Genomic DNA, 26461 nt, shown 5'->3' with positions numbered 1-26461 from the left:
CGGAACTAGCTTGCTATAGTGCCCAGAGGATGCCCACAAGGCATGAAGTTCGCTGCTCTGGCATGAAGTGCTCTTTATTAGTGTGGAGGTTCCCTGACTTGCGCCTGTTTCTCCATTTTCCCTCATTCTTAGGAAAACTTGGGAGTCTGAAAGCGTCCGATTAGAACTGGACTGAGAGTCGAAAACACTGGTCAGTGAGGTCGAAGCGAAGAAATCAAGAGGAAAAGGACTCCAGGGACAGAGTAGAAAACCAGGAGCCGAGGACCAGACTGGGGCAACGCGGTGGGTACCGGTGGGCCGGCCGTGACCCGGACAACTCGGAGGGGCGCCAGAGTTCCCGTTACTAAGGCAACAGTCCGCGAGCCCACCTCCCCTCCCCCACTCGGGCCCCAGCCGGGCCTCTGCTCCAGCCGCGGCCGCCACCGCCCCTGTTTTGTTTCCATAGCGACAGGCTACAGGGCTGGCTCCAAACATAACGCGCAGTGGAAAACATGCGGCTCAGGGGACCCCCCCCCCCCCGCAGCCCCCTTGCGGGGCCGAGCCCCGAATGACTCCGGAGCAGTGCAGGCCACGTGCAGTTCGGCAGGAGCCCGCAGAACAAGGCCAGGCGCCCAAGATTCCCGTCTCCTAAGCGCACATCGTCTTCAGGGGTTCGAGACTCCGCTCTTTGAGGCGCCCCTGGCCTACAGCCCGGACACCCTAGGGGAGCCGCCTCTGGATAGGCGAGCGGTCACCCTCCCCTGAGGCTCACAGCCCCGCCTCCTGTCACCCCGCAGCATCGCAGTCCCTGAAAAGCCGTGCCTTCCCGGGGACCTCCCCTTGCTCCCAGCCGGGAGCCTCCAGAGGGGCGGTGGCTGGGGACGGAACCGCGCGGGAGAAGACAGAAGCGTTCGAAGAGATGCTTCCGGGGCAGAGGGCGTGCAAGATGGCGGCGCCCATGGAGCTGTTCTGCTGGTCTGGGGGCTGGGGGCTGCCGTCAGTGGACCTAGACAGTCTGGCCGTGCTGGTGAGGGGTGGCGCCGGCGTCCTTGGTTGCGTCCTAGAGGACTGGGGAGGGAGTCCAAATTAGCTGAGCATCGGAACTTTGCCGGGCGGTGCTGGGGGAAACTGAGGCAAAGACCTGGAACAGATACGGTTTCAGTGCCCTATGCCATGGTTTCCTAGGATTCTGTCAATGGAAACAGGCTTGACCAGGGGTTTAGAGAGATAGATTATATCCTTGTTTATCTATTTACTACTTTTGTGACCTTGGGGCAATCCTTCTGGACGATCTCAGAGACCTTGGGATTTGGCTTTCTTGTCTTCTCAGCACTCCTTTTCCTCCTCCTAACTTAAACACCATTTATTGAGCCTATTTGTTGGACCAGATTCACAGCCAGACTGTGGAAAGAGTTTTGGAGTCAGACTTGATCCATATCACCTCTACATTCACTCTTTGATTTTAAAATCATGTTAGGCGGGGGCTGGAGGTTTAGCTCAGTGGCATAAGCGCCTGCTTTGGAAGCAGGCAGTCGTGAGTTCGATCCCCGGTACCGATAAAAAGGAAAAAGACCAAAGAAAAGTACATGTTAGGCTTTCTCCTTAATACCAAACATTGTCATGCAAAAAGTGAATAAGACTTGCTCTCTCCCCTAAAGTTATTTAGGGAAAGGCAGACTTGTAACCATTGAATAACATGCTCAAGTGTTAAGATATAACATATATAGGAAGTAGGAATAGCCCATAGAATCTTGTCAAAGAGAAGGCCATGATCAGTGCTATCAAGAAGAGGGTACTAGTTATGAAAAGCTTATGTGTTCAGACAGATGGCAGGAGAAAAGATAAGGAAGGGTTTTCCTATTTGTTTTTGTTTTGTTTTATCAGTACTGGGGATTGAACTCACCACTACCTACTTGCAAGGCAGGCGCTTATGCCACTGAGCTAAATCCCCAGCCCCAGGGTTTTCCTATTTGTAATCATGGACATGTCCATAATCTTTCTGAGCTCTGTTTTGCCCATTTGTAAAATATGAACAGTAATGTCTCTTTTTTGTGCAAAGGTGCTAAGCATAGGCATGACATAAAATATTCAGTAAACATTTTTCCTTTTGGCTCCCTGGCTCTTCTGTCTTCTCTTTCCTTCCCTGCAGACCTATGCCAGATTTACTGGTGCTCCACTCAAGGTACACAAGATCACCAACCCCTGGCGAAGCCCTTCAGGTATCCAGTATCCCTGGGGGTGAAGAAGGGAGTGTGTAAGGGGAGTAGCAGGAAACAAGCAGGAATGTGGTACAAATGTGTATGAATAGCAATCTCAGCACCAAAGTAGGAGGATCACTGCAAGTTCCAGGCCAGCCTGGACCATATAATGAGTTCAAGACCAGCGTGAACTACCACATAAATATATACATACATAAGTGCACACACATACTTAAATATATAAGTGCACACACATACATAAATAAATAAGACAACTAAAGATCTGGTGGCCATACTTTCTCAATGTCAGGAACTCTGCCTGCTCTTCGGACCAGCCACAGAGAAGTCATCTCAGTACCCCACAAGATCATCACCCACCTTCGAAAAGAGGTAGGTGTTTTGGATGGGAGTTACTGGTAAGACAGATTGAATCAGTTCAGTGTAACGTACTTATTGGGCACCACATAATGTGCCAAGCTGGGCAAAGGTGGTGCAGATCATTAAGGAACATACATTCTTTTTTTTTTTTTTTAATAATTTTTTTAAAAATCAGGACCTGGTGTTTGCCAGTCAGGCACTGCTCCGCTGAGCTGTTATCCCTGGCTCCCAGGAACACATTGTGATGAGGAAGACACATACACTGACACTGTGATATGCAGTAAAGCAGTTGGCTATAGATTAAGTTCAGAGCACTATTGGGGCATCTGGAGACAGTGCCTTCTGTATGCTGGGCAGGGAGGGGACAATATGGGCCAATAGCACATGAAAGAGAAAGACAGTAGAGAACAGCAGTTGGCTCTGATGAAGCCCTCAAAGGTGGTACTAGAAAGGAACTTCTAAGGCCAGCCGGAATTACACAGCAAGACCTTATCTCAAAAAAGAGAGAGATAAAGGGACATTTTTTTCCTTTCAGTGCTAGGAATTGGACCCAGGGCCTCATGTGTGCTAGGTAAGCACTGTACCACTGAGTTACATCAACTTTTTATATTTTTATTTTGAGGTTAAGGACTCACTAAGATGCCGTGCTAGCCTCCAACTTGTAATCCTCCAGCCTCTGCCTCTTAAGCTTTAGAAAGAAACTCAGTGACCACTTGTTTTTAAGGACCAGATTGGGCTGAATATGGGGCTTAGGAGGGACAAGGCTTAGAGCTAGGCTGGGGAATTTGAAAGAGCATTACAAGAGTTGGAGACTTACACTGTGATATTCACTCTGTCATTGATTGTGTGATCATCTTGGGCAAGTCACTTACTCACCCAGAGCTATAAGATCTGTCTTTATAAAATCAGGTGGCTTAGCCAACATGCTTTCCAAGGATTCTTCTACTACTTACAGCCTGGTTCCAAAAGGGAACATGTTATCAGAAATGGGACCCTCTTCCTCATTTCTGTTTTCCCAGGAACTAGAGAATGATTGGAAGCTTGACAGGCCTAGAGAAATAGGATCCAGATAAAAGTCAAAGAGCCATGGTCCTGATTATATGAACACAGCTCTTTATTTCCAAAGTGTTTTCTCCTACATTATTTACTAAGGCCACATTGAGAGAAAGAGATTATTATACCCAATTCCACTGGGGAGAAACTAATGATCAGAGACATTTAAGAGACCAAGCTTACTCAGGATGTGAAAGGGGTTGCTGAGGAGCTGAGACTGAAGTCTAGGAAGGTACAGCAGGTTAGACCTAGGGGTATAGGTGGAAGCATGCATGATGGTGGTGGTGCCTAGGCATGGAATGAGTAGACAGAACAGCCAGGGCCATGAGGGAATAAATCAGGGGGTCGTGGACATGATGAGTTCATGGGTCCAGAGAGTTGTCCCCTAGTACTTGAAGCATTGACTGCAGCCCAACCTTCATCTGAGCCCTGTTCTTCTGGTTTTGTGGAGTCTGGGTCGGAGCAGTTACTGTTAGGAAGTTGCCGTCAGCAGGCGTGTGGCCAGCTTTCCGTGGAAACTCTGGAAGCTGCTTCTAGTTTGTGGCAAGTCCTTCCTTTCCCCTGCAGGCGTAGGACCTTGACAGCCAGTAGGCTCCAAGGCCTAGGCTTTTTGCCAACAGCAACAGCCTACTGACTGGGCCTAGAGAAAGAGACTCAGGGGGTAAAGCTAACTGTATCTCCATTGCAATCAGATGCTGAGTGGGGGGTCCCATTCCCTCCCCACTTGGAAAGTGCCCCCTTACCATCCTCCTTGTCCACCTCATGGATATTTCTTCCACAGAAGTACAATGCTGACTATGATCTGTCAGCCCGACAAGGGGCAGACACCCTGGCCTTCATGTCTTTGCTAGAGGAAAAGCTGTTGCCAGTGCTGGTAAGTGTACCTGTCTTCCAAGCATTCCTGGCCTGTGGGGGTGAGGGGAGTCAGAAGCCTCCCTTGAGTCGGGGAGGTGCACTGGCTCAGATCTCTTACTCTTCCTGCCTACCCAATCCAGATCCATACTTTTTGGATAGATACCAAGAACTATGTGGAGGTGACCCGGAAGTGGTATGCAGAAGCTATGCCCTTTCCCCTCAACTTCTTCCTGCCTGGCCGCATGCAAAGGCAACACATGGAGCGGCTACAACTGCTATGTGGAGAGCACAGGCCTGAGAATGAAGAAGAACTGGAAAAGGAGGTACCTCTGGGATATGGGGCTGTAGTATGAGATGTGCCTCCCAGATGATGGCCAGGGATGGTAGAGTCAGGAGGGGAGTGGCACTGTTCCTGTGACTGAAAGCCTACTTGTGTCATGCCTACAGCTGTACCAGGAGGCTCGGGAGTGCCTGACCCTTCTCTCCCAGCGCTTGGGGTCTCAGAAGTTCTTCTTTGGAGATGCGTGAGTGACACTCTAGTGAGGGGAATGGGTGGCTTGGAAGGAAGATGATGCATGTTCAGATGCAGTGGCTGGGGTGGGCTTAGGCTCTGGGCAAGAGGTCCTTGGGCCAGACACTAGTTCTGGTGACAGCAGCTGTGTGGTGGGGCTGGAGACACCACGGTGGTACAGCAGGGTGGGGTGGGAGAGCAGCCAGGTGCAGGAGAGGCCTGCAGGGCTGTGGGGAGCTCAATGTGCTCTTTATGCTCCCTGGGATAGAGCCCCATTCAGGGCCAGGCTGGCGCCACCTGGGGAGGTCTTTCATACAAGGTCCAGAACTGTGTGTCCTGTCCTCCTCTGGTAGCTTCCTGCTGCCTAGAGCCCGCGTCCCAAGGGCGTCTCTTCCCCCCAGCTCCATTTTGAATCACCTACCCAGCTGTCATCCTCTACCCTTCTCCGTCTTTCTTTCCAGTCCTGCTTCCCTGGACGCCTTTGTTTTTAGCTACTTGGCCCTGCTGCTGCAGGCGAAGCTGCCCAGTGGGAAGCTGCAAGCCCACCTGCGGGGTCTGCACAACCTCTGCACTTACTGTGCCCACATCCTCAGCATCTATTTCCCCTGGGATGGAGGTAAGGAGACAGAGGGAGGACAGCTCTGGGAGGAGTGGGCTGCTATCCCGAGACTAGCTTCTCTTCCTTTCTTGGCCCACAGCTGAGGTGCCACCCTCACGGCAGACACCAGCAGGCCCAGAGACTGAGGAGGAGCCATACCCTCGGCGGAACCAGATCCTGTCTGTGCTGGTGGGGCTGGCAGCCATGGTGGGCTATGCCTTGCTCAGTGGCATCGTTTCCATCCAGCGAGCAGCACCTGCCCAGGCCCCCAGCACCCGGGCCCTAGGCATGGCTGAGGAGGATGAAGAGTAGATTTGTCTCCGTCCTTCCAGGACTGACATTTTTACTGTCATGCATTCCAGAGGCCCCTTTGCCTCCCCACTACTGATATAGCCAGAAATGGGGTGCTATGCTCCAAAATAAAACCACTCAACTGACTTAGGCTAAACATTCTCTTTAAGGGTCTGCCACTTTCCCAGCCAGTACCATGGAATCATTTGGGTGCCAGAGCGTACACAGTGGCTTTGGCTTCTGTGGCTGCTTCTGCCCTCATGCTGACATTGCTTTGCATGGGCCCAGTTTTGCATCTTCAAGAAAGACAAACAGTCCCCTTTTTTGGGTCCAGTTTTCTTAATCTCTTCTTTCCTCCCCCCACCACAATCTTGTGTTTGTACAGACAATGAGCTCATCCTGGGCATAGGCCCAGTTTCCACAGGCAACCAGCACTTAGCCCTCCTACAAAAGCATGGAGTCGGAGACACCAGGGTTTCCTGATCTTGCCCCTAGGGGCTTTTAGCCCCTGGCACCTACTAAAGAGAAGAGTGAGTCACCTAACCACTGCCCCTGGATTTGTGTCACTGTGAGCTCATCCTAGCCCTGTTGTCCCCTCTTAGCCACTTCCTTTATTCAGCATATGAGCTGACTCTGTGCCTTCAGTGCCCATGCCGGGCCCAGGGACCTGCTTGAGTATCTGCACCATCACTGGCGACGCCACAGGTAGGTGTGAATAGAGTAGCCAGGGGAGATGGTCTCCAGGAAGCCAATGGCAGGGTCCTTGATGGTGAGAGGCACATCCCTAGAGGAGCTGGGAAGGAGAAGAAAAGCAAGCATGTGAGCCTGCCAAGGCCCACCCCGGACCAGGTCCAGACCTGCCCACTGCCCTCACCGGTTCAGCACGACCACAACTGCAGAGCCATCAGGACGCAATAGTGCCACGGCCTCCAAGTCGTTCTCCTCACTGGCCACCAGCCCCACTCGCTGAGACCCCTCTGGAATGAACTTGCTGAATGTGGGAATAACAATCGTTAGCGACTGGCCCAGCCCCTCCACCCATCTGAACACCACCTACCAACTCTTGGCCACAAAGTCACACACCTGTCACACCCATAAATCCCGCCAAAGCTCTGCCCTAATTCTGTAGGCCTCAAACCCTGCTGCTTCACCTTGATACCACCCTCCCATGTCCCAGCCCCAGCAGCAGGCATCCTGGGTTTGGCTGTGTCTCTGCCTCTGCCTAGTCATGTTATGTCATATATCTCTAGGAAGGATAGGAATGCCTCTCCCAGCAGTTCGACCCTGAATGGCTGAATTCGGGGCAATGTAAGCCTGACGTGGAAGATGACAGGCCTGGTGTAGAATGGGAATGTGTGCCCTCCACTCACCTAAAGTGGCCAAGGTGATAGAACATGGGCTGTTTGTAAAACGTGTCCTTGGCAATATCTACAATGATGGGGCTGTCAACAAAGTTGCGGACCCAGTTAGGTCCCCCCTCAGGGTTCAGAGCGAGGTTCCAGTCGGTCCAGCCAACCACATGGTAGAGGAGGTTCTGAAGTAGAGACAAGGAAGGGCCAAGGCTCAACATGGAGGTCTCAGAGAAGGCAGCTGGGGTCAGGAGATGAATATGGGGCCAGGGGGCTCCTGTGAGTGAGGGTTCTGTTTCCTTAATAGCAAAGGAGAGGTCACTGTAAAGATGGAGACATTAGGGGCTGGGGATTTAGCTCAGTGCCATAAGTGCCTGCCTTGCAAGCAGGCAGTCGTGAGTTCGATCCCTGGTACCGATAAAAACTGAAAAAGACAAAAAAAAAAAAAAAAAAAAGATGGACACATTTTAAGGGAAGCCAAGAAAATAGAGGCCAGTCTGAATCCAAGCATCTGGAAAAGGCATAATCTAAAAAGAAGACAAGATAGAGAATTATAGTAGCCCAAAATTGCCCCAAAGAGCACGTAGGCAGCGAAGTTGGGAAGGAAGGACTTTGCCAGCCTTTTTGAGGTAGAAAAGGCTGCAGGTGCCTTGTGGGAAGAGAAGTCAGCGACTCACCGTGATGATGCTGGTGCTGTACTGCATCCCGCGATCCCAGGAACCCAGCCGCACACTCTGCTCCCAGAACTTGGAGCCCACACAGGCCTCTGAGGCAAAGAGCATGGTGTCAGGGAACAGGCGGTGTGTTGCCCCCAAAGTAGCTTTTGCTGGAGCCAGGAAGTCCAGATACCAGTGCACGGCGATCCCATGGACATACTTAGCTGCTTCTTGGTCTGTCAGCACCTACAGGCAAGAGAAAAGAGGTCTGAAGCCAGGCAGCCTGAGCCCTCAGGGCTTCAGGAAGACAAACTAGGAGTTCTTGAGATATGGCCTGCGCAGGTTGCTCTAGTAATCAAGTTGGGCAGGGTGGCAGCCAACACATGTAATCCCAGGTACTCAGGAAGCTGAGACAAGAGGATCATGAACTCAAGACCAGCCTGGGTGACATATAATGAGAGTCTGTGTCAAAAAACCAAAAATAATAAAAACAATGCTTTGAAGACATTGCTGTGCCAATGGGATTCCTTGAGCCTTTCCTGCAGGGCCATTTGCTCACCCTGCTTACTGTTTCTCAAGCACTCAAGATGAGCCCAGGCTCCTATTCCAGGCCCTTTTCACTTGGCCTGAGTACTGCACAGCCCCTCCCTCAGCTCCAGTGTTTGTTGAAGTGAAACCTGCTCGCTGGGACCTTCCCTAACTAGCTGTATTCAAACTATAGTTGCTGCTCCTGCTTTTTCCACAACGGAGTACTAATCAACATTTAATAATTAACATATTTTAATTTGTCTGCATCAGAATTTGAGAAGGTAGAAACTTGCATGTTTTGTCTACTATAACCACTACCTAGGATAGTTTCTGGCACTGATTATTGCTCAATAAACACATTAATTGAACCAAAGGTATCAATAAATATAAGGAAAAGAAAAATAATTCAAGGGAAAAAAAACTTAAGGATCAACTTGGGAATGGTGATGTACATCTGAAATCCCAACCATTGGGAGACTGGGGCAGGAGGATCACCTAGGGTTCAAGCCCAGTAAGATCCTGTCGGGAAAAACAAAAAACAAAAATAACTTGAGGGTCATCTTCATGAAGCAAGTAGAGAGTTATGAGATGGAACAAATACAAAGAGTTGGAACAGGAAGGCACTCTTGAGCTTGGAGCCAACTGTTTGGATGTTAGATTTGGGGTTTGCTAGAGTACCCATGGGGAGCCTAGGCCTTACCACCTGTGCCCAGTGAGGCAGCAGCAAGCGGTTGTCATCCAGCATGATCAGCCGGATATCACGATGCGTACTGTTGGCGAGGGTTGGACCCAGGTCACGGGCAATGAAATCTCGCTGGTGTTCAGGAGTGAAACCCAGACATTGGAAGGGGTACCCACTCATTAACCCTGCAGTAGGCTCATTCTCAACTGTCACTGCCCAGAACTTTAAGTTGTATGCAGCATAGGCATCCAGGAACCTAGCAAGAGAAAGGACAGGAGTGATCATGACCAAGAAAATGGACCACAACCCTCTGACATTAAGAGTGGGGACAGCTAAAAGGCCTCATCTGGAAGGCTCAGAAGGTAGGAGAGGCTGATGTAGAAGTAGCACCAAGTTGAGGGGTGGGACATGGATCAGATGTCTAAAGAGGAGGGCGGTCCAGGTCCCATGGCCTTGCTGATCCCTTACTTGACAAAGTATCTGGCCCAGGTCTGGTGGTAGATGTCCCCTGGCTGACCCTTGAGCGACCCCTTCCCATTCACTGCCCCATTGGTCTTGAGCCAAGTAGGTGATGTCCAGGGACTGGCGAAGAGTGAGACAGAGCGCTGGGACATTTGTAGGGCTCTGTGAATCAGGGGTATCTAGAAACAAAAGTAGTGAGAGAGACACCCAGAGGTGGATCACAAACCAGCCCAACCAGCATGTCAGGTTCAGCCATCAGCCCGCACCCTACCCCCCAGGACAAAACAGCAGCAGAGGCAGGTTTATATCCCTCTGCAGACAGCCCTAGCTGGACTCTCTCGACCCCCAGATATGAATGCCATCAGAGCCTGAGGCAACCAAAATGCCCACTTTGAGCTTGGTATCTTCCTCTGCAAGGCTGAAATTGTGCAACTGGAAGTCATCAGGGGTGTCATCATAGGTATAGGTACGGATGGAGAAGTCACAGCTGGCCATGGGTACCCGGATGATGTTATATTCAATCCCTGCAGAGGATGATCGAGATATGGGAGTCTGAATCAACAGGAGAACCTGGATCATGGCTTATCATTTGCCAGTCTTCAGTAGGGTCTCAAGACCATAGAGAATGTGGTGCTCGACCTGGGACAGTGGAAGCCAGAACCTGGGTAAAGCACAAGCCCTCTTTGCCTGAGACTCTCACACATTTAGTAGAACACTAACAAGGTAATCTATTCCAGTGGCATTAAGGGACTAAATATCAAAGAAACATGAAAAAATACAAGGAAGGGTCAAAGAAAAGTGTCAATGCATTGTGTCCTCTGGTCCCACTCCTCCTCACCTTCTTTAGAGAAGTATGACTTGAGTAGCAAATCCTGGGCAGGGGGTGACAAGGCAAGGATATTGAGAGCAGCAGCATCTGTCATGGCCCCTCCAAATCCTTTTACTTTCTGGAACTTTTCTTCTGGCTGCAGGGTCAATAGAAGCCCTGAAAATAACAGCAGGGAAAAAAAGGGTATCAGTGCCCAGCAAAGAAACTCTGAATTGGTCACTGGCATGACGGAGATCCAGGAGGACTGAGCCTAGTGGAGGGAGGGATGGGGAAGTGGTCACCTGTGCCAGTACGATTGGCCTGGAAGGCACCCACACTCAGCTCCATCCGACGTCCACTGCGTGTACTTTCATAGCGGCTGAAGTTCCCCAAGGCTGGGAAGGTCACGGGGTCAAGAGAGTCACAGTAGGTGGCATTGCAGACACAGACCACTGAGCTGTAGCCAAAGCTTTTAGGGATGCAGGGGTGGGCACCTGGAAGAAAAACACACAAGCAGAAGCAAGAGCAGGGGACAGGTAAGGGCAATAGTCATGCTAGTTAGTGGAAAAGACATCAGTTTCAAATACCCACTCCCTCCCTGCACCCCCATCCCAGTGCTGATCTCAATCACTCTCCAAGGTTTATCCAGTTCCTATAAGAAATTTCACCATGAGTATGCTGGAAGGCTATCAAAGGACCACAGAGCAGGAAGGAGCCTTGGTGCCCTTTTCCTTGGCACTCTTACCTGATGCCCATACCACCGCCTGAAGCAGAAGCAATCCTGTGAGGCTGGCAGCCATGATGCCTACCCTGCCCAGGCATTTGGGACATTCCTAAGAACAGAATGAGGAATAGCTAGAAGACAAGTCCTCTCCAGCCCCTCAGTCAGCTATCCTCCTGGCAGGCACTGTGCCACTGGGCTATATCCTCAGCCCTGTACCCTCCTGGCCAGGGTTGGGTGCCTATGAGTGTGTACAGCCTAGCTTTCTACCTTGATCAAGGATGGGACAAGGTCCACAAAGTGGCAGGTACAGCTCTCTCCACAACCCCTCTCCTGGAGACAGCTTTCTGTCCACCCTAAACAAAGATTTATGTTACCCCTCTTCCCATCCATTTCAACCTCAACCCCCACCCTCTCTTCATCTGCTGAAAAAGCCACAATGGCTTGCTTTCAGAGTCTGCTAAATGCTGTGCACAGTGGTGCAATCCTGGTTACTTGATTATGACTGTAATCTTGGCTACTTGGGACACTGAGACAAGAGGATTACAAGTTTGAGGTTAGCCTAGGCAACTTAGTGAGATCCTATATCAAAATAAAATAAAAAGGGCTGAGATGTATTTTGTTACACGCTGGATTCAATCGCCGGTACTAGGAGAAAAAAATGAGAGAAGGTGAGAGACACAGACAGAAAGAGGAAGTATCAATGATTGGGATTCCTGGTCCACTTACCTCTACTGAAGGCCTTGAAAACTCCATCACATCTGGTTACTGGATGAAGGGAAGACTGAAGGAGTTCCAGAGTCAGAAAGATGAGCGGATCTACAGGATAAAAATACACGTGCACATATATACTGCAGCCATAGGTACCTGACGAGCCCTATAGGTCAATCGCCGTCTGTGAAAAGGATGGGTCACGTGACATGCATGGGATGGTCACGTGATACAGGAAGTGAGGCAATTGCAGCCATATTTGTAATGGGCAATTGACCTCATCTTCTTTTTTTTTTTTTTTTTTTTTTTTTAACTCAAGACAGGGTCTCACTATATAGCCCAGGGGCTGACCTGGACTCAGTCTCCTGAGTACTGGGACTACAGGCACGCGCCACCACCACAGTTGACTCAGGACTTGGCCTCTGGAAGACTGGTGTGGATGTGGATGATAATTTTGGGAAGAGCCTAGAATAAAGATTTGAAGAAAAAAAAAGAAAAAGATTTGAGTGAAGTTGTGTTGGGCCTCCTCATTCCCAAAGAAGGTTCTCACATCTTGAGAAAAAATGGAAAGTGAAACTAGTAAGGGCTGATGCTCAGCAATAGAGCATTTGCATAGCATCTACAAAGTCCTGGGTTCATTCCCCAGGACCATAAGGAAAAAAAATTTGAGGCACTAAAAAAGAGGCTGACTCCCCAAATGCTGAAGCCACTGAGGTGTGTGTGTGTGTGTGTGTGTGTGTGTGTGGTCCCAGAAATTAGACCCAGAGGCTCGTGAAAGCTGGGCAAGCACCTTACCGCTGCATTACATCCTCAGCCATTTAAAACATTTTTTTTTTTAATTTTGAGATGGAGTCCTGCTTACTCATTAAATTGTTTGATCTTCGGGCCTCAGCCTCTTGAGTAGCTGGGATTACAGGTATGGGCCATAGTACTGGCCTTACATATTTAAGACCCAGCCTTTGCCCTAAAAGAGGCCTATAAACCACCAGAACCAGACACACACTTATCTACAGATAAAGGCAGAAATAGTAACATGTATACTTGGAGAGTACCCTGGGATTCAGAGAGAACACTCATGAGTTTACAGTAATCCAGAAAGGCTTCCTGGAGGAAGAGGAGTTACTAGTTGCACAGCTACAGGGAGGGTGGTTCTTGGGATGAATGCAGCCTGAGGAAGTTTGTGGCTGTTGATGCACTTTTTTTTTTTTTTGTCTTTATCGTTTTTTTATCGGTACCAGGGATCGAACTCACGACTGCCTGCTTGCAAGGCAGGCGCTTATGCCGCTGAGCTAAATCCCCAGCCCCTGGTGATGCACTTTTCTGTGCTCCTCTTGTTCCATCATCAGATATCCCGGCTCAGAAACTGGAGCATGCTGGGGGTTGGGAGGACAGCATAGTCCTAGAGTTTCCAAAGCCTCAGTGGAGCCCTAGCATTATAAAACAAAATAAAACTCCCAAATCAGGAAGTGCTACACAGAGTTAGATCTTAGGGTGGCTGTCCATGGGGTTGCTCCACAAAGCACACCAAACGATCAAATAAGATTTAGTGGGAGTGGCACACACAGTCCAACCTGACTAACTCCAGATCTGCCAGTCTGTTTCCTCATTGTAAAACAGAAGCAATCCCACGGAACCTGAAGGTAACCATGGGCATCAGAAAGATAAGCACTGGCTATGGGCACAGTAGACACCAGGAACCATTTGTTTATGGGTTGTTTTTTGTTTTGGTACTGGGCATCGAACTCAAACCTTGAGCTTGCCAGGATGGCACTTATGCCACTGAGCTAAATCCCTGGCTTTATTTTATTTTTTGAGACAAAGTCTCATGAAGTTGCATAGGCTGGGTTCAAACATGGGATCCCCCTGGCACAGTCTCCCAAAGTGCTAGGATTTCAGGTATTGGCCACCATGCCCTGTTTACTGGTTTGTGTATTTTTTTTTTATCGGTACCAGGGATTGAACTCATGACTGCCTGCTTGCAAGGCAGGCGCTTATGCCACTGAGCTAAATCCCCAGCCCCAGTGTATCAGTCCTTTTAAGACTTTTGAACTATCTCAGTGAAGTCCTTCCAAGACACACTCCACACAAAGTTGACATTTCTTTGGGGGCACATAACCTCAGAGAGACAAGCAAAATTTGGATCCTGGCTCCCCCACTTACTGGCTGTTTGACCATTGGTCAGTTTCTTACTCTCCCTCCTATAAAAGGGGAGCCGTAGCTCCTCTCTCACAGGATTATTCTGGGGTTGGGGCATGATCACGTGTATCTAGTACACTGGTGATGCCCTATGTCACAACCACCAGTGCTTGAGAAAGAACTGAGTTCCTTGAAGGAAGTGTCTTAGTCACCTTGGTGGCCTCATATCCGTGTCAAGAGACCATTCCAGGCTCAGGTGTCAAGGCGCTGGACCAAATGGGACCACCTATGTGGCTGTGTCAACATGCACTCCACTCATACCTGTTTTTCCAGGAAGCACTGGGCATGGTTTAGAAGGGCAGGTACATGACTTCCAACTCATTCCATTCAGCTCATTCACTTCCTCCAGTTCACTCGCACAATTCGCCATCTGCCCCTAGCTATCCTGTTGGGTTTTGAGGCCCCTTTCCTCCCTATTTCTCTCTCTCTCTCTCTCTCTGAGGACCCAGTGGAAGTCTCTTGTTTCTCCTCCTTCTCCTCCACCTTTCTTTGCATTATTTTCAGAGAGAGTCTGGTTAAATCCCAAGCTGGTTTTGAATTCGAAGTCCTCAAAAAAAAAAAAAAAAAAAAAAAAAAGAAAGGGGGCTGGGGATTTAGCTCAGCGGCATAAGCGCCTGCTTTGCAAGCAGGCAGTCGTGAGTTCCATCCCTGGTACCGATAAAAAGGAAAAAGACAGAAAAAAAAAAAAAAAGAAGGAAAGAAATCCTCCTGCCTCAGCCTCTCTAGTAGCTAGGATTAGCTACCATGCCTAGCTTTTTCCTTCTTATACTCCCTCTTTTCTTCAGTATAGAGGACTGAACCCACAATCTTTTTTACAATTTTTTAATTGTCAGACAGGGTCTCACATAAGTCTCTATATTATTGCCCAGCCTTGCTAGGTGTGATGGCATATGCCAGTGATTCCAGCACTTGGGAGGCTGAGGCAAGAGGATTCACATGAGTTCAAGGCCAGCATGAACTACATAGCAAGGCCTTGTCTCAAAAAAAAAAAAAAAAAAAAAAAAAGCAAGGGTTGGGGATTTGGCTCAAGGACACAGTCCTAGCAAGCATGAGGTCATAAGTTCAATCCTTGGGACCAAAAAAAAAAAAAAAAAAAATCAAACAAAAAATTCAAAACAACAACAAAAGCCAATTAGTTCTAAAAGCAAAATTGTAATTTTGTCTTCCAATAAAGCATATATATATATATATATATATATATATATATATATATCTTTTTGAGACAGGGCCCCACTATGCATTTCAGGCTGGCCTTGAACTCAATCTGTAGCCCAGGCTGGTCTCAAACTCACAGTGATCCTCCTGTTTTAGCCTTCCAACTGCTGGGATTACAGGCATGTGTCACCACACCCAACCTGATAAAGTATATTTTATTTAAACTTCTTTCTTCATAATGATCTCTCTCTCTTTTTTTTTTTTTTTCTTGTCTTTTTCGTTTTTATCGGTACTGGGGATCGAACTCACAACTGCCTGCTTGCAAGGCAAGCACTTATGCCGCTGAGCTAAATCCCCAGCCCCCAATAATGATCTCTTAAATGATTGTACTTTTCTTTTTTAAAAAGATATTTATAGGGGCTGGGGATTTAGCTCAGCAGCATAAGCACCTGCCTTCCAAGCAGGCAGTTGTGAGTTCGATCCCCGGTACCGATAAAAAGGAAAAAGACAAAAAAAAAAAAAAAAAAAAGATATTTATAGTTCTTTTTATTTTAAGCCTTTATTTATTTTTTATTTATTTATTTATCAGTACCGAGGATTGAACACACGACCGCCTGCTTGCAAGGCAGGTGCTTATGCCACTGAGCTAAATCTCCAGCCCATTATATTTGTTTTTGCAACACGCTCTTCTATGTAGTTCAGGCTGACCTTTGAACTTGCAAGAATCCTCTTGCCTCAGCCTTCTGAGCACTGGGATTACAGGTGTGAGCAACCACAAGCAGCTGTCCAGTGCTTTTTTAAAAACTTAGCTAGGGCTGAGGAATGTAGCTCTCGGTACTCTCTTGGTAATAGAGCACTTGCGCCGGATTCAATCCCCATACAGAAAAAAAAAAAAAAAAGGAAACTAAGCATTGTGGCACAGACGAACCTGTAATCCCAGAATATGGGGAGAAGGACTGAGGAAGAAGGACTGAAAAACTGAGCCCAGTCTAGCCAGTTTGTAATCCCTGGGAGGCTGAAACAGGAAGATTGCAAATTCAAGCCCAGCCTGGGCGATTCAGCAACTTTGTGAGACCCTGTCTCAAAATTTTAAAAATAATAATAAAATAATAGCCTTTTCAGGACTAGGAAATATAGGTCAGTATAAAGACCTTAAATTCAATGCCTATTAAAGAAAACAAAAAGTTTGAGGCTATCTTCAACCTGTCTCTGAAGAGGAAAAAAAGAGCTGGGCATGGTGGCCTCAATCCCAGCACTTGGAGGCTGGAGCAGGCGAAGCACTTTGAGATAAAGGTCAGCCTGAGCTACACAGGAAGACTGACCAGCACACACGCACTAAAGGAACAGTTAACCCAAGACTTGTCTTTCTTGAATTTTCTCTTTATGTAGGGGGTGGGGATGGCATAATGGGTCAACTCACTATTCCTGAGATTGAACCCAGGCTGAGCTATGGTTATAGTCACCATCCCCTACCATCTTTTTTCTTTTCTCTTCTCTTTCTTTTTTTTCTTTTTCCCTTTCTTTCTTTCTCTTTCTTTCTTTCTTTCCTTTGAGACAGATTCTCATCATGTACTGTAGGCTGACCTTAAACTCACTATGTAGCCAAGGCTGGCCTCAACCTCCCAGTGACACTCCTGCCTCAGCTTCCCAGAGTGTTGGGATTATAGTTGTATCCTACAGGCCCAGCACTGAACCTGACCTTTCAGTGTCTGTTTTCTGATCTGAGGACATCCCACTCCTTGATTATGGAACCAAAAATGACCCTACTCTCCTTGGAAACCTGAGACGGGAGGATCACTACGAGGTTCAGGCCAGTTGGGGCTACAAAGTCATTTCAGGACCAGCCTGAACAACATATGAAGACTTTGTCTCAGAAAACAAAACACACAGGGGCTCGGAATTAGCTCAGGAGCATAAGCACCTGTCTGGCAAGCGTGAGGTTGTGAGTTTGATCCCCGGTACCAAAAAAAAAAAAAAAAACCCAAAAACAACATAATAATATTACAGTATTAGAAAACAAAACACAGAAATCAACCAATAACAAATGCTGGAGGGGCTATGAGGAAAAAGGAACCCTTGACCAGTGCTGGTAGGAGTGCAGACTGGTACAACCACTGTGGAAATAAGCATGGCGATTCCTCAAAAAACTAGGACTAAAGGTTTCATTTGGCCCAGCTATTCCTCTTCTTGGTATCTTCCCGAGAGAATTAAAAGCATTGTACAATAACAATATATGTGCAACCATGTTTATAGTGGCACAATTTGTAATAGCTAAATCTTGGAAACAGCCCAAATGTTCATTAACAGATGAATGAATAAAGATGTGATTCTTGGCCAGTTGTGGTGGCTCATACCTGTAATCCCAGCACTTGGGAGGCTGAGGCAGGAGCGTCGTTTCGAGTTCGAGACCAGCCTGATCTACAAAGTGAGCTCAAAGCCAGCCTGAACTGCATTGTGAGACCCTGTCTCAAAAAAAAAGATGTGATTCTTAGGGGCCAGGGGTTTAGCTCAGTGGCATAAGCACCTGCCTTGGCAAGTGTGAGGTTGTGAGCTTGATCTCTGGTATAAAAAAAAAAAGTGATTCTTTTATATAATGGAGTACTACTTAACCAACAAGAAGGATAAAACTTGAGACATTTCTAGGTAAATGGATGGACCTCAAGACCATACTTTTTTCTTTTGTCATTTTTTTGTCTTTTTCTTTTTTATCGGTACCGGGGATCGAACTCACGACTGCCTGCTTGGAAGGCAGGTGCTTATGCCCCTGAGCTAAATCTCCAGCCCCTTGTCTTTTTCTTATCAGTACCACGGATTGAATTCATAACCACACACTTGCAAGGAAGGCGCTTATGCCGCTAAGCTAAATCCCCAGCCCCGTCATTTTTATTTTTAGGTACCAGGAATCGAACTCACAGCCTCAAGCTTGCCAGACAGGCACTTTTGCTACTGAGCTAAATCCCAGGCCAAGACCATACTCTTAAGTGAAATAAATCACACATATATAAATACCATATAGTATCTCTAGTGTGAGAAACCAAAAGTGTAAATAAGGATCAAAATATATGAGATATTGTGAAATAGGACAAAAATGTTCAAATGGGAAGGGGAACTAGTGAGGGCAGAGGGGGAAAGAAAAATAATAAAACAAGGAAAAAATGAGAACAAAACTTTTGTAGCTAGAAAAGAGAAGAAAGATTGAAGGGAAGGGAGGTGAATGGGAAAAAAGAAGCAAGATGTAACATGTACAGGTACAAGTTCTTCATGATGAATGTGGTCATTGTGTCATTATGCATATCTAAAATGAACCAATATGACCTTTATAATAAACATGGAATTTTAGGGTTAAAGAAAAATAAAAAATAAAATGTACCACGAAGGGCCAAGGATACAGCTCAGTGGCACAGTGCCTAACTGGCAAGCATAAGATTCTGAGTTCAATTTCCAGTACCAAAAATCTTTTAAGATTTTTTAAAAATAAAATGTACCGATAAATTTAATTAATTTTTTAAAATGACCCTCTTGGGCTGGGGATTTAGCTCAGTGGCATAAGGGCCTGTCTGGTAAGTGTAAGGTTGTAGGTTCAATTCCCAGTACAAAAATTAATTAATTAATTAACAACAAAAAATGACCCTCTTCTCCTACATGACCCTTTGGTCCCATACAGGGGGAGAAGGAGGTGCTATGATCAAACCCAGGGTTTCATGCATGCTAGGCAAATGCTCTAACCTTGAACTGTGTCTTCAGCCCTATTTCACCAACCATAGAAGAGTAACAGTAACCAAATGTTCACTGCATAGCTGAGTTCAAATGCAAGCTACTTGTACTCAAAAGTCAGATGTGGCAGCACATGCCTGTAATTCCAGCACTCTCGAGGCTGAGGCAGGAAGATTGCTGTGAGTACTAGACCAGCCTGGGCTATATAGTAAGTTCAGAGCCAGCCTGAACTGCACAGAAGAGCCTCTGTCTCAAAATTAAAAAAAAAAAAAAAAGGTACTTGCACCTCAAATACTGGATTCTCATTTTTCTTGAGATAAAACAGCAAAAATATTATTTTTCCTGCGTTAGGGATTGAACCCAGGGCCTCTTGCATACTAGACAAACACCCTGCTATGGAGCTACAACTCCTTTTTTATTTTTATTTTTTATTTATTTATTTTGGTCTTTTTCGTTTTTATCGGTACCAGGGATCGAACTCATGACTGCCTGCTTGCAAGGCAGGCGCTTATGCCGCTGAGCTAAATCCCCAGCCCCCCTTTTTTATTTTTTTTGTGACACAGTCTCACTAAACTGGCCTTGAAGTTGCCATCCTCCTGCCTCAGCCTCTGGAGTATCTGGGATTACAGGGCATACTACCATGTCTAGCACACAGCCAGGCTTTGATGAGTGCTTATTATGTGTACTAACCTGCCAAGTCCATGTTACAAGTGTGACAACTGAGACTCAGGGAGCTAAAGGAGGCAGGGCCACACCTAGATTCCTATCTGTGCTAAGCTAAAGTCACAGGGGATCTGAACCATTAGGTCATAACAGTCTCCCATGTGTTTCAGGGACATATTTTTAGCCTTCCTTAAAGGCTAAAAAGACTGTAATACTTGTAAAAAGCAAATTTCCTGGTGCCTAATTTTTTTAATGCAGCATATGGGCTTTTAATGGTACCTCATTTTTTAATCCTAATGCTCTTTTCCCCGGCACAAGTATGGAAAGAAATGCTCAAGAAAGAAATGTTTGTTGAATGAATGAATGAATGAAGCTACAAAGCAATCCCCAGTATCTACGGTCCTGCTTGTCCTTAGTGTGGTCTGAACTTCAGGAAGTGATATTAACTCTGAATGAAGTTATTAATCCAAGCAAGACCTAAAGGAAAAACAGAACTAGGGTATACAAAACAAAAATTCAGTACTGAATACTTGGTACCCTGCTTTGAGCCTTCTGTGTAGGGGTATAAGGGGCTCAGAGCTGGTGATAATATGTTGGGAAGGTATTTTGTGAATTTTTTTTTTTTTTTTGTCTTTTTCCTTTTTATCGGTACCGGGGATCGAACTCACGACTGCCTGCTTTCTTTTTTTTTTCTTTTTTTTTTTTTTTTTTTTTTGTCTTTTTCATTTTTATCGGTACCGGGGATCGAACTCACGACTGCCTGCTTTCTTTTTTTTTCTTTTTTTTTTTTTTTTTTTTTGTCTTTTTCATTTTTATCGGTACCGGGGATCGAACTCACGACCGCCTGCTTGCAAGGCAGGTGCTTATGCCGCTGAGCTAAATCCCCAACCCATGACTGCCTGCTTTCAAGGCAGGCGCTTATGCCGCTGAGCTAAACCCCCAGCCCCTTATTTTGTGAATTTTAAGGTTCCACAGAAATGGCAGGAATTTTTTCTTTCTGTTTCTGGGAATTGTTTTTTTTGTTGTTGTTGTTGGTTGTTTTTTTTTTTTTTTTTTTTTTTTGGTACTGAGGATTGAACTCACAACCTTGTACTTACCAGGCAAATGCTTGAGCCGCTGAGCTAAATCCCTGGCTGATTGTGGTTTTTTCAGACAGAGTCTCGCTATGTAGTTCAGGCTGTCCTTGAACTCACCATGTAGCCCAAACTGATTTTGAACTCATGGTGATCCTCCCGCCTCAGTCTCTCAAATTCTGGAATTACAGATGTGTACCACCTTACCTGGCTTCTGGTATAGGAGATTAGAAAAAGGATCTTATACTTGTTAGGCAAATACTTGAACACTGAAAATGGCACCCTGGCCCTTTTTACTTGAGACAGAGCCTTGTAAATTTTGTCCAGTTATCAGGTCCTGACTTAGATCCCCAATCTCCCAAACGAGTGTACGGCGAAGGCTTAAATAAAATGAGACAAGTGGTGTGATTTTAGGGTTCCAGGAGGTCAAAACCCTTTAGCTGAGCTCAAGACTCTGAGGGCTAAGACAAAGACTTCTCTGGATCACTCATATTTATTAGGTCCAACAACAAGGGGCGGGGAAACTGAGGAAAACGCAGGCAATGAGCAGGACCTTGGGAGTCACTTCAAGGACATCCCCAAGTAATGAATCATGTCAATTTAGGAGAACCACCTTATCATGATGACGTGGTAGGAGTGAGACTGTAGGAATAATTCCTGCACCTGCAGTCTCTATCTACTTAATTGATGTTTGAGCCAAGTGTCTGCAGCCGTGGCCTTATCGTGCCCTTTGAGGTATCTCTGGCCTCACAGGCCACTACAGGCCTCAGCCAGGACCAGTGATTCATAGAGGTTCACTTACTATGAATCAGCTCCTGTTGCCAGGCAAGGAGCCTAGGCCTAGGACAGACACACAGATAAACATAGAAAGCCAATTAGTTAATTTTAAATCCTGTTCAGAGCCCCTTTGTAAAGATCTCCAGCAACTGGTGGCCTCGGACTTGCAACCCTCTTATCTTAGCCTCCCAGGTATTTAGGATCACAATTGTGCTCCAGCCAGGAGTCTGATTAGATGGCAGGAATTACTGTTGTCACTGTTATTTGGCCCCTTTTATTCTGGGTAGTCAAAGGAGTCTTCTGTCTAAACCTCTACCCATCCTTATTCCTGACACTCACCATTCCATTTCTCTTGTCCCCTCACAGAAGGGAAACATGCGGGGCATCAGCCTGGCTGGGCACCACAGGACTCACACAGCCTTGCGGTCCTTGCTGCAGTGCTCATTAGATAGGAAGCCTAAGGGCCAGGGATTTAGCGCTGTGGCCCAGCACCTGCCTGGCAAGTGTGAGGTCCTGAGTTTGATTCCCTATATTAAAAAAAAAAAAAAGCTACAATGCCTAACCTTTCAGAGCCTGTTTCTTCATTACCAAGAACACTTTTTCCTCAAGCGTTGCCGTGTGGAATGGTGCATGCAATAATGTCCTTTACAGCAAACATCCTCTTACACCATATGACCCTCCTGCAGTGCATAACCAATCTTGCCCTGGCCACTAGGATCTTCCTAGTGAAGCTCCTGTCCTGTACGTCCTGTATGATGACCTTTAAGCTCAGTTGACACTCAGTTGCTCCTCTCCCCGAAGCAACTCCTCTTTCAAGACAAAGTCTCCCTAAATTTCTCAGCCTGGGCTCTAACTTGCAAGCCTCTTAATTCAGCCTCCTAAATCGCTGGGATCACAGCTCTATACTGCTGTGCCCAGCTCCACTCTGTCTTGTCTGCCAGAGTGGCCTTCCAGAGCGTGCCTCTGGGCGTTTTAGGCTTTTTGCCCCACATGAGATCAACCTCTCCTCGTTCCCCCAGCCAAATGTGATCTGCCTCCCATCCTCCTCCACAGGTAGAATCCCTTCCTCCAGGACCAGATGGAGCCCTACTCTGCCTTCTCCCCATTATTTCTCCCTTAGAACACCAAAGCGCTTAGTTCCCGACTCCCACACCCCACACATCCCATATACACTACACACACTGCAAACACTGTACACACGCTGTATACACCATGCACACAGAGAGAAAAGAAAAAGAATTGTTGAATTATCCAACTTTTTTTTGTCTTTTTGCTTTTTATTTATTTATTTATTTATTTTTATTATCGGTACCGGGGATCGAACTCACGACTGCCTGCTTGCAAGGCAGGCACTTACGCCACTGAGCTAAATCCCCAGCCTGAATTATCCAACTAAAACTCAAATTCCGAAAGCATCACTCACCCCCTCAAACCTCCCACTCCATACTGTATGTAAGAGGGACTGGGAGCTAGTATCCTTGCCCTTCCTCTTTTTTCCCCTTTCCATTTGTTTTTTGTTTGTTTGTTTGTTTTTGCTTTTTCGTTTTTATCAGTACCAGGGTTCAAACTCACGACTGCCTGCTTTCAAGGCAGGCGCTTATGCCGCTGAGCTAAATCCCCAGCCCCTCTCTTTCCATTTGTAGTCGCCTCCTCTCCAAGGCCACACTGCATCTCGTCCCTGCTGTCCCCTCTACTGTGCCCTCAACATTTTCTGCTTTTTTCCCCCTGGGAGAGTAAGCCCAGGGCCTCAGGCATGCTAAGCAAGCCCTTGGCCACCACTACACTACACCCTCATCTCTTCTCCCCTCCAGAAGAAAAGTAACTATTCATCATGAAGGGCTCAGTGGCAGCACCCTTGCTAGGCACTCTCAGGCCCACACACCAAGCAAACCTTACTTAGGTATCTATTGTACACAAGGCCTCCTTCCAGATCCTAGGGACACAGCCACAAATAAGATAAATTCCTGGCATGTTACGATTATGTTCTAAAGGGGCGAGTGGGCAAAAAACCATAATTTCAAGATAGAGGCAGTGGTTCAGGCTTAAAGTCCTCTGGGAAGCTGAGGCAGGAGGATCACAAGTTCAGCCCAGCTTGGACAACTCAGAAATGTAGTGAGACTCTGTCTTAAAGAGGTAGGTTGTGGTCCCTGGGAATGTAGTTCAGAGCAAAGGCTCTGAGTTCAATCCCCAGCACCACACACACATGCGCACACACACACACACACACACACACACACACACACACACACACACACGTCCATCCACACCCCAAGCACAGTTCAGTTGTGATAGCTATGAAAGAAATCAATCGGAAGGGCAGAAAGTGCTGGAGTGGCAGGGTAGGGTGGTGGTAGGAAGTCTGGACTTGAGACTCTGTGGGGCCTGGGTGGCCACAGTAAAGGACTGTAAACTCTGCACCAAGATGGGAATTCACTGGAGAGCTGGTGCAAGGAGGCGACAAGATCAGATTTATGTTAAGATCATTCTGCCTATGGGGTAGCAATCAAATGCAGACAGACTAGCATCGATGCTAGCCTGAACTACATAGCAAGACTCTGTCTCAAAAGAACAAAAGAAAAAAATCTCCTTTACACACACATACCCTCCTAACACAGGCACACAGCCTTCCCATCTCTTTGACTACTCTGATCACAAGTATAAGCATATACAAAGGATTTAATGTCTGATCTAGTGCTCAGCTCATGAACCCTGCAATAGTGACCTGCAAATTCAGTTGCCCACTGCCCTCCCTGAGCTTACGCGGGTAGGATTGGGACCAGTATGTCCCTGCTGTACTCTCAGGACTGGCACAGTGCCTGGCTTGAGCCAGCACTCAGTGAACGTTTGTCGAGTGACTCAAGAATGTATGAACTATATAAACTTTCCCCTCCACTCTTTAAAAAAGGAACTGCATAGGATTTGATTTTATCACTTCTTTTTTGTTAGTAAAATAAGACTATCCCTGCAATACTAATAACAACGACGACGAAAATGTTAAGCACAAACGTAGAGCGGGGAGCATTTAAGAACCAAAGCGTAACGGGGGGCTGGGGATTTAGCTCAGGGGCATAAGCGCCTGCCTGGCAAGCGTGAGGACGTGAGTTCGATTCGTAGTACAAAAAAAAAAAAAGAACTAAGGGACACAATCTCCATTCCGCCTACCATCGGCGTAGTGAAACAGCAGCCCCAACCCGAGGCCAAAGGAAATCCCATAGCAGGCGCAAGGCGAGAAGGCGGGGCGAGAAGCTGCTCCTAAGGCAGGCGGCCAGGGAGTTCAGCAGCAGCACCAAAATGCGCAGCCGCACACCAGCAGCCCGGGCGAGGCCGGATCCTTCTCGGAAAGGGCGGTTGATGCTTCCCCGGAGGCGGGAGTCAGGACCCTTCTGCACTTCTCATTGGTCCTTCTGGAGACGAACAATTTTCCCTCACCAGTTACAGCCCAATGGGAGGGAAAGAATATTTGTGATCTGCACTACGAAAGACTGAGTCGGTTGACAAGAAGGGACCCGGTAAAGTGGATTGAATTGTCTCCGTGACTCCAGCCCACCGAAACTGAGCAAGAAGTTTCCTTAGTTAGAGAGTTTCAAGACTTTAGTGTCCAGAACCTGTCCCAGTGGGAAGCTTGGTGTCCACCTTCTCTATCTTGTTTAGTCATTTTGGCTGCGACCCAGCCTTTCCTGAGGCTGTATTTTTGTTATGGCGAATTATTCAAGAAGCTTTGCAGGCTGCCGCCATCTCTGGACAATACTACTCCCCCTCCCCTTATCTGTAAGGCATTAATTACGGTGTTCTCACAATCAGAGGGTCCTGAGGCTTTTCTTTTCTGCTTTCTTTCTCTGTCTCTTTTTTTTTTTTTAAAAAAAAAAACAGGATCTCGCTATGTAGCTACAGCTGGGTTCGAACTCACAGTGATCCTGCCTCAGTGTCCCGTGTGCTGGGATTACAGGTGTGCACTACTCAGATCCTGAAGCTTTTTACACCCCACACAGCCATTATAGAAATTTAAGTGTCTGTTGACACTTAACATCTTCCTGTGTTTTAGATCTAGTGGTGCCCAGGTCCCTGCTCTTGGCAACTTATATTCTATGGGACAGCACAAATAAATAAAAAGATTATTTTTAACTGTCTAGGTGGCTTTTCAATTCTAGAATCTAGTAACACATCATTGCATAAAATCAGTGTTCTTCACAAAATAATTTTAAATAGTACTAAGTGGTCAAAACAACAAGCCAGGCCTGTGCCCGGGAGTCTTAGGTGCCTGAGGCCCTGAGTCTGAGCTCAATGCATTGTGATAAGTGATGATGATAGACTGGGACAGGTTTGGATGCTCACACAGTGAGATTGGAGCTAAGGCTCAACTTAGGTGAATCCACCAGTTACAAGGAAAAGTGTTCCAAACTTGGGAAACAGCACAAGTGCAAAGGTCCTGGGGTTTGGAGACAGATTGGCATCAGTGTGGCCCAGGTTGGAGATTACTTTAAATATAATGGGAAGCCAACAGATTTATGCAGAGCCTTCATAGAACATTATTCATCATCTCTTGAGAAGTGGAGAATGAAGTGTTAACAAGGAGTGCAAATAGACTAATTCAGAGATTGCAGAGAGGGTAGTAGCCTGAACCAGGTAGAAAGGAGGTGGCAAATATAGATGCATTTGAATTTGGATTGCTGCTGGACATGGTGTCCTACATTTAGAATCCCAGCATTCAGGAGGCTGAGGCAAGAGGATCACTGTTAGTAAAGCCTGAGTTATACAGTGAGTTCAAGACCAGCTGGATTATATATCAAGAATCTAAAAAATAAATAAAATAAAATAAAAAGGGGCTGGGGATTTAGCTCAGTGGCATAAGCGCCTGCCTTGCAACCAGGCAGTCATGAGTTCGATCCCCGGTACTGATAAAAAGGAAAAAGGCAAAAAAAAAAAAAAAAAAAAAAAAAAAAAAAAGAATCTATCTTAAAAAATAATCAAAACAAAAAATTTGTTTAAAGAATTTCTGTGTGGAGCCAGGCATGGTGGTATACTCCTGTAATCTCAGCACTCAGGAGGCTGAGACAGGAGAATCATTGCAAATTTGAGACCAACCTGGGCTACAAAGTGAGTCCA

General features: G+C 46.8%; 2 protein-coding genes across 3 annotated transcripts; one reads left to right on the top strand and one right to left on the bottom strand.

The window, feature by feature from the left end:
• Positions 1-311: 311 nt before the first annotated feature.
• On the top strand, positions 312-6009 carry Mtx1 (metaxin 1). The gene is given in 9 exon segments (XM_005006151.3): positions 312-660; positions 663-1006; positions 2129-2198; positions 2488-2567; positions 4390-4482; positions 4604-4786; positions 4911-4987; positions 5436-5590; positions 5673-6009. Coding segments are annotated over 9 exon segments (1383 nt in total). The 5' UTR covers positions 312-491; the 3' UTR covers positions 5885-6009.
• A 1-nt stretch (position 6010) lies between these two features.
• Gba1 (glucosylceramidase beta 1) lies at positions 6011-11985 on the bottom strand. Of its 2 annotated transcripts, XM_005006149.4 has the most exons (11): positions 11799-11985; positions 11094-11181; positions 10651-10842; positions 10379-10525; positions 9931-10064; positions 9547-9719; positions 9097-9334; positions 7890-8114; positions 7234-7397; positions 6738-6854; positions 6011-6656 (listed from the first exon to the last, which is right to left on the bottom strand). In XM_005006149.4, the coding sequence occupies exons 1-11, from the start codon at positions 11823-11825 to the stop codon at positions 6551-6553; spliced, it is 1611 nt and encodes a 536-aa protein (XP_005006206.1). In that variant the 5' UTR covers positions 11826-11985; the 3' UTR covers positions 6011-6550. The 2 variants fall into 2 exon arrangements, with proteins under 2 accessions (XP_005006206.1, XP_063106482.1); XM_063250412.1 differs by lacking the exon at positions 11094-11181 and having other exon boundaries at positions 11799-11969.
• Between the last annotated feature and the right edge of the window lie 14476 nt (positions 11986-26461).

This window comes from Cavia porcellus, unplaced genomic scaffold, assembly GCF_034190915.1.
Source record: "Cavia porcellus strain 051 isolate PalLab524CR breed Dunkin Hartley unplaced genomic scaffold, mCavPor4.1 scaffold_6, whole genome shotgun sequence".
Classification (NCBI taxonomy): Eukaryota; Metazoa; Chordata; class Mammalia; order Rodentia; family Caviidae; genus Cavia; species Cavia porcellus.
Note: the sequence above shows the minus strand (reverse complement) of the source record. Positions and strands in the feature narration are given on the sequence as shown.

Coding starts and splice junctions, on each gene's coding strand:
- Gba1 (XM_005006149.4), bottom strand. CDS start 11,825: ATGGAGTTTTCAAGGCCTTCAGTAGAG. Junction 10,065..10,378: donor GTCATACTTCTCTAAAGAAG/GTGAGGAGGAGT, acceptor CATCCTCTGCAG/GGATTGAATATAACATCATC. Junction 6,855..7,233: donor TATCACCTTGGCCACTTTAG/GTGAGTGGAGGG, acceptor TCCCACATTCAG/CAAGTTCATTCCAGAGGGGT.